Source organism: Stenella coeruleoalba (genome assembly GCF_951394435.1).
Source record: "Stenella coeruleoalba genome assembly, chromosome: 10".
Lineage (NCBI taxonomy): Eukaryota > Metazoa > Chordata > Mammalia > Artiodactyla > Delphinidae > Stenella > Stenella coeruleoalba.
Window position 1 is genome coordinate 38,488,569 of NC_137156.1, and position 13,458 is coordinate 38,502,026.

The 13,458-nt window shown below is 44.4% G+C and overlaps 1 protein-coding gene across 1 annotated transcript; it reads left to right on the forward strand.

Annotated features, from left to right (window-relative positions):
* The first annotated feature begins 10,176 nt into the window (after positions 1-10,176).
* On the forward strand, positions 10,177-10,958 carry TMEM217B (transmembrane protein 217B). Its single transcript, XM_079933528.1, has one exon. It carries the CDS (start codon positions 10,234-10,236, stop codon positions 10,786-10,788), a length of 555 nt encoding a protein of 184 aa, XP_079789654.1. The 5' UTR covers positions 10,177-10,233; the 3' UTR covers positions 10,789-10,958.
* Positions 10,959-13,458: the final 2,500 nt, after the last annotated feature.

The window sequence follows — 13,458 nt, forward strand, 5'->3', positions numbered from 1 at the left end:
TGAACGACGTTGGCCCTTTTCCGTGATAGGCAGATCTCCCAGGTTCTCATGGTAGTTCAGTTTCCATCTCTTTCACTTTTCAGCAAGCAGAGACTCTACTGCCACTCTTTTGGGGGGATACGGAGAGAAAAGTGATTATAGTCACAACTGGAACACGCTGCTCATTAAGGATGTTTAGTTAAAGGACACTGTTACTATCAAGCACTCTGTGAGTTCCTCTTTCCTTGTCTTGTCATTACCTCCTTATTGGTCAAAACGAAGAGGGTGAGGAATGAAATCAAACTGAATTGCAGTCTGGCAATCCTTTCATCTTGGTATATCTTCATCAGCCTTCAACCCACAGCTCTCTGATTTAACCCAGCGACAGGCAAACCTGTATTTATATCTGAGTGTCGTAGCGCAAAGAATAGTGTTGGGGCCTTGAGGTCGCTTTGTGTTACGGTTTTCCCCCCATGTCCTCTATACTATATTCCAGATAAGTGAAAGAATAAAAATAGAGAAAAATCATACTTCATTTTCTGTCTTGACTCCCCACCCCCCACATTTTTCAAGGAGCACAAAAGACACTTGTGGTTAATCAAAAGGTATTTGTTAAACTTTTCTGTCACTGTGCTGGACACTGCAGGAGGATACAGAAAAGTATAAAATATGAGGCCTGGCCTTGAGGACTTTTCAGTTTAGTGGGAGAAACGAAATCATGTCTATGAATCAATTAGCCAACCACATAAGACAGTACAAGATTACACACTATCACATAACAACAAACTTCACTTTGAATTCAGGTTCAGAAATTGTCAGAAGCAGTTTAAACCAGAATGGAAGACAAACCAAGCAAACCTCTACTTCAAACATTAGACATTATGTTAAGTGTCTGTTTACTTAATAGCTTTCTTGAGGTATAATTGACATACAGTAAACAGCACATGTTTAAAGAATATAATTTGATGAGTTTTGACACTAGTATATCCCAGTGAAACCATCACTGTAATTGAATTGGTGAACACAGGTATCACCCCCAAAAGTTTCCTCCTAATCCCTGTCTCCTGCCCCTTCTTGCACCACACACCCCCGCCATCACAAGGCACTGATTTGCTGTCCCTATATATTAGTTTGCATTTTCTAGAATTTTACATAAATGGCATCATACAGTATATAATCTTTATTTTTTTTTTTTGGCCTGGCTTCTTTTGCTCAGCCTAAGACCTTAAAGAGTCACCCATGTCATTATGTATATTGATAGTTCATTCTTTATTGCTGAGTAGTATGCCACGGCATGAATGTACCACAGATTGTTTATCCATTTGCCCACTGAAAGACATAGAGTGGTTTGTAGTTTGGGACAATTATGAATAAGAACACTATAAGCAATTGTGTACAAGGCTTTGTGTGGATTTATGATTTCATTTATCTTGAGTAAATACCATTTTTACTTTTTAAGATACTAGCAAACTTTTTTCCAGAGGGGATGTACCATTTTATACTCCCAGTGTATGAGAATTCCAGTTCCTTCACATCCTTGCCAGTACTTCGTATAGACAATACATTTTTCATTTTAGCCATTCTAATATATATATATATATATATATATATATATATATATATATATACACATAGAGAGAGAGAGAGAGAGTGAGTATATAGTGGCATCTCATTGTGGTTTTAACTTTCATTTCTTTAATAACAAATGATGTTGAGCATCTTTTCATGTGCTTATTTAGCATTCTTATATCTTTTTTGGTAAGGTGTCTGTTCAAATCTTTTGCCCATTTTTTTGTTTTATTCACTAGTTTGTCTTATTTTTTAGATTCCATATATAAGTGAAAACATACAGTATTTGTCTTTCTCTGTCTGATTTCACTAAGCATAATACCCTCCAGTTCCATCCATGTTGCTGCAAATGACAAATTTTCATTATTTTTTATGGCCGAGTAGTATTCCATTATATATATATGAATACGCATATTATATATATAGTATATATATTGGAATATATATATAATATATATTCCATTCATCTGTTGATGGACATTTAGGTTGCCTCTACCTTTTGGGTATTGTGAATAATGCTGCTGTGACTATGGTTGTCCTCAAGTTTCATCTGTGTTGTAGCATGGGTCAGAATTTTCTTCCTTTTTAAGGCTGGGTAATACTCCATTATATGAATACACCACATTTTATTTATCCATTCATTCATTGACGGGCATTTGGGTAGTTTCCAACTTTAGGCTATTGTGACTAGTGCTGCTGTGAACGTTGGTATACAAGTATCTGTTTGAATCTCTGCTTTCAATTCTTCTGGTGGGTATATACTCAGAAGTGGAGTTGCTGGAAATATGATAATTCTATTTTTAATTTTTAGAGGAACTGTCATACTGTTTTCCTCCACAGAGGTACTATTTTACATTCCACCAACAGTGCACAAAGATTCTAATTTCTCCACAACCTCCCCAGCACTTATTATTTTGGTTTTTTGATAGTAACCATCCTAATGGGTATGAGGTGGTATCTCACTCTGTTTTTAATTTGCATTTCCCTAATGTTTAGTGATGTTGAGCATCTTTTCATGTGTTTATTGGTCCTTGTATATCTTCTTTGGAGAAATGTCCACTGAAGTCCTTTGCCCATGTTTAATCAGGTTATTTGTGTTGCTGTTGTTGGGTTATAGAAGTTCTTTATACATTCTTATTTATCACATATTTGATTAGCAAATAATTTCTCCTGTTCTATGGGTTGCCTTTCCACTCTATTGATGTGTCCTTTTTTAAAATTTATTTATTTTGGCTGCAAAGGGTCTTAGTTGCAGGATGCTGGATCTTCATTGCGACATGTGGGATCTTTGGTTGGAGCATGTGGGCTCTTAGTTGCGGCATGTGGGCTTCTTAGTTGTGGCATGTGAACTCTTAGTTGCAGCATGCATGCGAGATCTAGTTCCCCGACCAGGCATCGAACCCAGGCCCCCTGCATTGGGAGCGCAGAGTCTTACCCACTAGACCACCAGGGAAGTCCCTTGATGTGTCCTTTTATGCATGGAAGTTTTTCATTTTCGTGTGGTCCAATTTATTTTTTTTTCCTTTTTTCCCCTATGCTTTTGGTGTCATATTCAAGATATCATTGCCAAATCCAATGTCATGAAGCTTTCCCCTTAGTTTCATAGTTTTAACTCTTAGATTTAGCCCTTTGACTCATTTTGAGTTAATTTTTGTATATGGTGTGAGGTAAGGGTCTAACTTCCTTCTTTTGTGTGTGGATACCCAGTTTTCCCAATACCATTTGTTGGAAGGACTGTCCTTTTCCCCGTTGAATGGTCTAGTCACCCTGCTGAAAATCATTTGACCATATGTATTAGTCTGCTCAATCTACCATAACAAAATGCCATAGACTGGGTGGCTTAAAAAACAGAGGCTAGAGATACATGATCAAGGTGCCAGCAAATTCAGTTTCTGGTGAGAGTTCTCTTCCTGGCTTGAAGATATCCACCTTCTCTCTGTGTCATCGTATGGTCTTTCTTCTGTACACAGGTTGGGAGACAGAGTGAGCTCTCTGGTATCTCTTTGTCTTTTTATAAGGATACCAATCTTACTGGGCTAGAACCCCACCCTTATGACAACATTTAAGTTTTATGACCTCCCTAAAGGCCGTCTCTTCAAATACAGTCACATTGGGGGTTAGGGCTTCGACATATCGATTTTGGGGTGGGGGACACAATTTTGTCCATAACACCATATATGCAACAGTTTATTTATGGGCTCTCTATTCTATCCTATTGGTCTGTATGTCTGCCTTTATGCCAGACATTCACACTGTTTGATTAATATAGCTTTGTGATACATTTTGAAACCAGGAAGTGTGAGACCCTCAACTTTGTTCATCTTTTTTGAGATTGTTTTGGTCATTGGGGGTCCCTTGAGATCTTATATGAATTTTGGGATGTTTTGGTCATTGGGGGTCCCTTGAGATCTTATATGAATTTTAGGATGGATTTTTCTATTTCTTAAAAAAAATCCTGTTGGGACTTTGATAGGGATTACATTGAATCTGTAGATCGCTTTAGGTAGTATTGTCATCTTTTTTTTTAATAAATGTTTTTATTTTATTTTATTTATTTTTGGCCGTGTTCAGTCTTCGTTGCTGCGCACAGGCTTTCTCTAGTTGCGGCGAGCGCGGGCTACTCTTCGTTGTGGTGTGCAGGTTTTCTCATTGCGGTGGCTTCTCTTGCTGCAGAGCACGGGCTTTAGGCACGTGGGCTTCAGTAGTTGTGGCTCACAGGCTCTAGAGCGCAGGCTCAGTAGTTGTGGCACACGGGCCTAGTTGCTCTGCAGCACGTGGGATCTTCCTGCATCAGGGATCGAACCTGTGTCCCCTGCACTGACAGGCGGATTCTTAACCACTGCACCACCAGGGAAGCCCACTATTGTCATCTTTTTTTTTAATATATAAATTTATTTATTTTATTTTATTTATTTATTTTTGGCTGTGTTGGGTCTTCATTGCTGTGTGTGGGCTTTGTCTAATTGCAGTGGGCAGGGGCTACTCTTTGTTGCGGTGGGCAGGCTTTTCATTGCAGTGGCTTCTCTTGTTGCAGAACTCTAGGTGCACAGGCTTCAGTAGTTGTGGCACATGGGCTCAGTAGTTGTGGCTCACAGGCTCTAGAGCGCAGGCTCAGTAGTTGTGGCGCATGGGCTTAGTTGCTCCGAGGCATGTGGGATCTTCATGGACCAGGGCTCGAACCCATGTACCCTGCATTGGCAGGTGGTTTCTTAACCACTGCTCTACCAGGGAGGTCCCTGAACTTCATTATGTCTTGAGACCAGGTGTGATCTCAGTTAAAAGACCATGGGGGCTTCCCTGGTGGCGCAGTGGTTGGGAGTCCGCCTGCCGATGCAGGGGACACAGGTTCGTGCCCCGGTCCGGGAAGATCCCACATGCCGCGGAGAGGCTGGGCCCGTGAGCCATGGCCGCTGGGCCTGCGCGTCTGGAGCCTGTGCTCTGCAGCAGGAGAGGCCACAACAGTGAGAGGCCCGCATACCGCAAAAAAAAAAAAAAAAAAGGCCATGGGTTCAAGTCCCAATCTGAGTTACATGGTTTCAAAACCACTTCTTTCTGCCCCTCTCCCAGCTCAGCCAGTAGAAACTCTACTCCAGATTGATGCAGCCAAGAACACAGGGTTCCCTTTCCCTTATCCCCCCAGTCAGGGTTTCCTTCCCAGGAGGAGCCAGACATTGGCATTTCTCACCTTGTGTCCCAGGTACCTGTTGCTGAGGCTAAGAGGTAGGGGCTCCCTTCTGATGCCTAGTCCCTACTCACGGGATGGAGGCATTACCTTAGGTGTGGCACCACTGAGAATACTGGGGTCCCAATTGCCCTTGCCCCAGGTTGTAAGGTAGTGGTTCCAATGACAGGAGAGGCAAGCCAGGAAGACCCCAGACTACTGTCTTCCCTTTCCCACAGAGCACTCAGCTCCTAAAGCAGGAGTATCACTAAGACAGAAGCATACAGTTGTCCCCTCCCCCAACGCCAGAGCCGTGGACCAGAGGTTTTGGCTGAGGCAGGGGAGAAGTAAGCCATAAAACAGATATTTGCAATCTCTCCCCCAAAGGAACTGGTTTTTACAACAGAGCAAGAAGTTCAAGCCTAAAGGTGTTCTAAATAGTGACAGTTGTGGCAAAAGGCAATTGAGAGATGTATAGATCACACAGGAAGATTCAGGCTAAACTGTAGGCTAGCTAGTTTTCAAGAGAGAAGTGGGGAAAGAAACAATTGGAAGAAGCCCTCCTGGGGTCAGAACAAACATCAAACACTGACTTCTGGAAATATTACTTCAGAGGAGACTGAATTTGATTGGATGGTCTATGGCGCAATTTATGCCCCATGGCAGTACTGAAAACAATAGGGCAATCGGCCAGCAATTAGTAGGCCTTAACAGCTGGGTGTGGTCAAAGAAAGAGGGGGAAGAGTTCTGGCAAAACCACTGTTATCCTAGAATCACTGTGGGCATATCCTAAGCTGCACCTCTATGAGAAGCAACATCAGAGGCTTCACATGTGGGTGTTGGGTGGTGAGGGGGTGGGGTGGGGGGAAGAATGTAATTTACTAAAATAATCCAGCCAGTGACACTGAGCAGGGCCCTGTGGGGCTCCTGGGCACAAAGCCTTTCTGTGTCCCCCATTTCTTTGATTACTGGAAATAGCCTTCATTCAGCCTCCATTACCTTCCCCGACTTCCAATGGACAGATTCAAGCAGTTGTTATTTAGGAAAGGGAGGGGATGCCAGACAAGGGAGAAACAAACAGTCAAGAGAAACAATAGTGCAGCCTTGGGATAAGGTCACACAAAGATATCTTTGAGCTGTTTTTCAGATACTGAAACCCCCTCCAGGTGGGAGAAGGTAACGATTAATGATGGTATGCTGCCCACAAGCATGTGGACCCCAGAGGAGTTGAAAATTGAAGGTTGATGATGCTGACCCCTACTTACCTCACCATCAACCCATCAGAAGAATGCAAGCCCAACACTGCCTTGATCCTTATCACCTACCCCCCACCACAAGCCCTGTCTATAAGACCTCTCCCTATTCCCCAGGGAAGGGGCACAGTTTTTGAGGCCTAGCCTACTGTGTTCCCTCTTTGCCTGGCAAAGAAATAAAGCTACTCTTTCTCTTTCCTCTGAAATTCTGTCTCTGTATTACTATTTGGCACCAGGGTACAGAATACAAATTAATTTTTTATTTATTTTTGGCTGCATTGGGTCTTCATTGCTGCATGTGGGCTTTCTCTAGTTGCAGTGAGTGGGGGCTACTCTTCATTGTGGTGCATGGGCTTCTCATTGTGGTGGCTTCTCTTGTTGCAGAGCACGGGCTCTAGGCATGCGGGCTTCAGTAGTTGCAGCATGCAGGCTCAGTAGTTGTGGCACATGGGCCCTAGAGAGCTTGGGCTTCAGTAGTTGTGGCTCATGGGCTCAGTAGTTGTGGTGCGTGGGCTCTAGGGTGCGTGAGCTTCAGTAGTTGTGGCACACAAGCTCAGTAGTTGTGGCTTATGGGCTCTAGAGCACAGGCTCAGTAGTTGTGGCGCACGGGCTGAGTTGCTCCAAGGCATGTGGGATCTTCCTGGACCAGGGATCGAACCTGTGTCCCCTGTATTGGCAGGCAGATTCTTAACCACTGAGCCACCAGGGAAGTCCCACCATAATTTTAAAAAGTAAAGGAAAATACAATGGCAATTTCACATCAAATAGAGAATATCAATAAAGAGATAGAAGTTATAAAAAAAGAACCAAATGGAAATTCTGGAGTTTAAAAGTACAATAACTTAAATGAAAAACTCACTAGAGAAGCTCAGCAGTAGGTGTGAAGTGGCAGAGGGAATAATTAGTGAAGATAAGTGGTAGAGATTATGCAATCTGTTTTTCTGAACAGAGAGAAAAAGAGGTGAAGAAAAATAAACAGAGCCTCACAGAAATGTGGGACATTATTAAGCATACCAACCAACATATGCATAATGGGAGTATTGGAAGAAGAGGAGAGAGAGAAAGGAACTGAAAAAATATTTTAAGAAAAAAAATGGCTGAAAACTTCCCAAGTTTATTGAAAAAGATTAACCTACACATCCAGGAAACTCAATGAATTTCAATTAGGATAAATCAAAGAGATCCACAAGCAGACACTGCACAGTAAAAATGCTCAAGTCAACGTCAAGAAGAAAACCTTGAAAACAGCATAGGAAATAAGTCACTCGTCACTTAATAAGGGAATCCCAATAAGATTAACAGCTGATTTCTCAGCAGAAACAATGGAAGCCAGAGGGTAGTGGGAGAATAGCATATTCAAAGTGCTCCCCTGAACCACTGTTAATCAAAAATCCTATATCCAGCCAAGTTATATTTCAAAAACAAATGCTCAGATTCCCTCTGAGTTCCAGGTTGATGGAGGTGACTTCATGGTCGACATGTCTATTTGGATGTCCCAGGGGAATTCAAACCCACCATTTCCCAAAATGTCCTCATCATCTTCCCCACCCCCATAATAAGGAAAAATAATTCCTTCCTCCATGCTCTCCAGCTCAGTGCATGGGCCACCCTCCACCCAGGTGCTCATTCCAGACTCCTTCTCGCATAGCCCCAGGCCCCAAACACACAACCCCACATCCCTCTTCACTCCATTTCTTTCAACAGCCTCTCAACTTCTCTGCTTGCATCCACGTTTGCCCCCTTTCTGACGCATGGCCCCCACAGGAGCAAGAAAGATTTTTCTTAAATGCTCTGGAAGCTGCTCTGTGAGTAGGGATGAGGTTTAGTTGATGCGGACAGGGAAGTATCGGTGCAGCTATCCACCGGCCAGCACACTGCCTCTCCCACCCCACATGGGACCCTTCAGGGCCTGGGGTGCAGTGAGAGGTCTGTGTCTCAAGGACTGAACTGTGGAGTCACACATAGTTGGGAGGTTGGTGGGGAATAAGGTGTAAAACTATTTGGGCTGAACCTTGAAAATACTGTGCTGGTGGGGGAAAGGATAAACTGGGAGATTGGGATTGACATATACATGCTACTATACATAAAATAGATAACTCATAAGGACCTACTGTATAGCACAGGGAACTCTACTCAATACTCTGTAATGATCTATATGGGAACAGAATCTAAAAAAGAGTGGATATATGTCTAAATGATGTACTTTTCTGTACAGCAGAAACTAACACAACATTGTAAGTCAACTATACTCCAATAAAAAATTTTTTAAACCTAAAAAAAGAAAATATTATGCTGTGAAGTAAGCCAGACACAAAAAGACAAATACTGTATGATTCAATTTATATGGGGTACTTAGAGGTAGTCAGATTTATAGAGACAGAAAGTAGAATTAACAGGGGCTGGCGGGAGATGAGGGAGGAAGAATTAGTGTCTGATGAGTACAGAGTTCTTTCTTGGAGAATATGAAAAAGTTGAGGTGGGGGGTGGTGATGCTCGCACAACAGTATGAATGTACTTAACGCCGCTGAATGGGACACTGAAAAAGGGTTAAAATGGTAAGATTTATGTTATGTATATTTTATCATAGCAATAAAACAATTGCTACTGACAAAAAAAAAAGAATATTTGGGATTGATAGAGTGAGCGAGGAGAAGGCTGGAGGGAGGCGGATGGCAGCCTGTCTGTGCTCTGACAGGACTGAAGAGGAGCCCTGTCCAGCGACCTTAGAAGGAAACCATGCCGAGCTTCCAACTGGTTGTCCCTCATCGGAAACACATCAGCCAGAGGCCTGCACGCGTTCCCCTCGTGTGTGACTCTTGCCCCTCTCTGCCCTCACAGTGGTAGCTGGCCAGTGTGGGGAATGAAGAGGAGGCAGCTTTGCTCTGGAGTTCTCCCAACTGGGAGCCAGTAAGAAGGCGATAGGATCTGGGAGGGACGATTGCTCCAGGGCCTGCCCTACCACAGCCTTGGGCCCTCCGCCATAAATACCTTCAACAGGTCTACGCGGGAGCTAGGCAGCTCCACCCTGGCTGGAGCCAGCCTCTAGAGTTCAGGTCTAACCTAGGTTGCAGCTGGGGGTCGGCCTGCTAGATTTTCACCTGAACGACCTGGCTTATCGTTGTGGCACCTTCACCCTGGGCAAACGAGATAGTCAGCCTTGGATCCGTAAACCTTCTCCCATTCCATTCACTGCTGGCTGAATCCTGTGACTTGGGACAATTCTGGGTCAGACCCAGGGAGTAACTCAGGGAAATTACATTTTTAAGGGCTTGGAAGGGAAGAAAAAGGGGCCAAGGGGAAGGTCAGGGATGATTCTAGGCCCTTGAGAAGCCATGCTAGTTTTCTGAGAAAATGTGTTTCTTCGGAGAAACGAATATCCCAGTAGGAGCCCAGAACTGACTCTACCATTATTCCAGATACAGGAACTTCCTAATTCCCACAAGCCTGACACCAACAGGAGTACCCTTTGTGCCACCTTAAAGCATGGCTGCTGCTGGAAGAGCAGAGCTACCTGAAGATTATTCCAAGCCAGTGATGCCCTCACTTCCCAGTGATGTGCTCACCTGTAGCTAGTGAGGCCAGAGCAGCGTCAGAGCCCGTGTCCCTTGACTTCCAGCCCATTGTCTGTCTATATACCCTTATTACTCTTAGCTCTTCCATTTACATCTAGTGGCTTGAGGATTTGTCCTGGGCTAGCCACTGCCCTCTTGTCAGGTATCTCCACAATTTTTTTTTTTTCTGCAGCCGATGCTCCGGTAAAACAAGTATAAAATGAATGACAAGAAGTTCTCCTTCATGGTGGGCATCTTCTGTATCCTCAACACCATCCAGTTCCTCATCTTTGAAGTGAACGAGGTTGCATACATCGGCTACGAGGACAACTTCAGCATCTACAAGGAGACAAAGTCTGAGCTAGTCTCTTGGGTCACGACCTACAAGAAGCACATCAACATCTGCCTATCCACCATCACCCTCATGGTCAGCTCCTTGTTCCTCTATTGCATCCACATCAGCAACTACGTGGGGCTGCTGTGTTACATCATGTGGATCATCACCTATGAGCTCCTCAGCTTCTCCGTGGTCCTGCTCACCAACGGGACCATCAAAGAGCAGTTCAAGGAGCTGAGGTACTTGCACTTGATTTTCCAGGTCTCCCGAATGATCCTGCACTTCTTCTGTCTGTCCTTCGTCACCAAGTATGCGTACTCCCTTTACAAGGACCTCAAGGCTTTAAGCAAGACAGGCCGCCGCAAACGCTCCTCTGTCGGTACAGTTGACTCGTGGTCACCTGTCGGGCTGGGAACCTTGTCCCACAAGTTAAACTAAACTGTGCCAGGAAGAAGGGAGAGAGAGGGACAGCGCTCCCCAGCGGTGGCTTGCCCTTCCCTGCCTGCCTTCTGCTGATTCTCCTTGCCTTTTCCGGCTTCTCGAGTTTTATGCGCTTAAGAATGACCCTTGGGGGAGGGAGGGTTGCGTGGATCAGTTATTATACATGTGTATTTGTGACTTGTTTTGGCATTTAATTATAGACCGCCCTTGTGCTTACTTAACCATCTCATTGCTGTATCCTGTTGTCTCTCATTGTACCCTCCTCTCTGCACTTTTCTCTTGTGGATTGCCCACTGATGCCTGGTTCTGCTGAATCCTTTATGAGCAGCGCTATTTGATAGAAATTTCTGCGCTGATGGAACAGTTCTACATCTGTGCTGTCCACTAGCCACATGTGGCTACTGAGCACTTGGGACATGGTTATTACAATCTAGGAATCAAATTTAAAATTTTATTTGGTTTTAATTACTTTCAGTTTCAATAGCCACACGTGGCTGGCTTGTGGCTACCATGTCGCAGAGCACAGTAATCTGGAGCCTCATTTTACTCCTGCATATAACTGTAGACCCCCTTTCCAACTTCATGCATCACTCTGCTTTCCTCATAATGTTCAGAAAGCAGTTCCTCATGTTGGTTCATAACACGGCAAGAAGAATCCCCATTTAAGAAAGTTCCGGGCTTCCCTGGTGGCACAGTGGTTAAGAATCTGCCTGCCAATGCAGGGGACACGGGTTCGAGCCCTGGTCCAGGAAGATCCCACATGCCGTGGAGCAACTAAGCCCGTGCGCCACAACTACTGAGCCTGTGCTCTACAGCCCACGAGCCACAACTACCGAGCCTACACGCCTAGAGCCCGTGCTCCGCAACAGGAGAAGCCACCGCAATGAGAAGCCCGTGCACCACAATGAAGAGCAGCCCCCGCTCACCGCAACTAGAGAAAGCCCGCACCCAGCAACGAAGACCCAGTGCAGCCAAAAATAAATAAATAAAATAAATAAATGTATAAATAAATAATAAAATTTTTAAAAAGTTCCAAGATTTCTCAACTCAAGCACTATTGACATTTTGGACTGGATAATTCTGTCTCATAGGGGGCTGTCCTGTGCATTGTAGGATGTCTAGCAGCATCCCTGGCCTCTACCCACTAGATGTCAGTAGCATCCCCAGCCTTTTTTTTTTTTTTTTTAGCATCCCCCAGCCTTGTGACAAACAAAAATATCACCATGCATTGCCAGTTGTTCTCTGGGGGGCAAAATTACCCCCGGTTGAGAACCACTATTTTAAAGCAACACACCCCCAGTGCTTAGAGCTGGTATGCCACTACTATTAACTAATGGAGTGTACCTTTAATAAGAGCTCTTTACATTTACCACCTTGTATAGTTTTTGTGTTGTTTTGTTTGTTCGTTCGTTTTATTTTGCTTTTGGCTGCTCACGGGCTTTCCCTAGTTGCAGCGAGCAGGGGCTACTCTTCATTGCGGTGCATGGGCTTCTCATTGCGATGACTTCTCTCGTTGTGGAGCACGGGCTCTAGGCGCACGGGCTTCAATAGTTGCAGCACGCAGCCTCAGTAGTTTTGGCGCGCGGGCTTAGTTGCTCTGCAGCATGTGAGATCTTCCTGGATCAGCGATCAAACCCGTGACCCCTGCATTGGCAGGTGGATTCTTAACCACTGAGCCACCAGGGAAGTCCCACCTTGTATAGTTTTTTTTTTTTTTTTTCCCCCTCAGGTAAGTTTTATTTATTTATTTATTTATTTTTAAACATTTTGTTGTGAAGCTGAAACTAACATACCTTGTATAGTTTTTAATTCTAATGTTCCCATTTTATGGTTTGATGAAACTTGAGACTCAGGCCGCTTAAGTGATACGATCAAGGTCCCATAGTATCAAAATCAGGATTTGGATCTACATCATCTAACTTCTTTTTTTTTTTAATTAATTTATTTTTGGCTGCACTGGTTCTTCGTTGCTGAGCGCAGGCTTTCTCTAGTTGTAGTGAGTGGGGCTACTCTTCGTTGCAGTGCACGGGCTTCTCATTGCGGTGGTTTCTCTTGCTGCAGAGCAGGGGCTCTAGGCGCGCGGGCTTCAGTAGTTGTGGCACTCAGGCTCAGCAGTTGTGGCTTGTGGGCTCTAGAGCACAGGCTCAGTAGTTGTGGCCCATGGGCTTAGTTGCTCCGCGGCATGTGGGATCTTCCTGGACCAGGGCTCGAACCCGTGTCCCCTGCGTTGGCAGGTGGATTCTTAACCACTGCACCACCAGGGAAGTCCCTAGATCATCTAACTTCTTATATGACTGTCCTACTTGGTTCCCTGAAGCACTCTTACTTTTACCAAGATAAGAAGAGGGACCTCCTTTTAGAATAATTCCTTTTCCTTCAAAAAATGTTGGGAGTGAAGTCAGGGACACTGTTTTGACCGTGCTCCTCCAAACCATGCGCACAATGACAGCAGCCCAGTTTTACTGAACACAATTTGTGCCAGGTGGCATTCTAACAATTCCCTCAATTCTTCCCACCACCCTGTGAGGGACAGATTTAGATCCAGGCCAGGTCCCAAAATGACCACCAGATGGCAGTCAGCAATCAGCTTTTGCTTAGTGCTGTTTGCCTTCTAACCCAGGTCCTCTAGGGGTGGCTGATTTTAGGATTTAGGGAACCTCAAGCTGA

Excerpts from the sequence above, each read along its gene's own strand:
- TMEM217B (XM_079933528.1), top strand. The coding sequence starts at position 10,234 with ATGAATGACAAGAAGTTCTCCTTCATGGTGGGCATCTTCTGTATCCTC.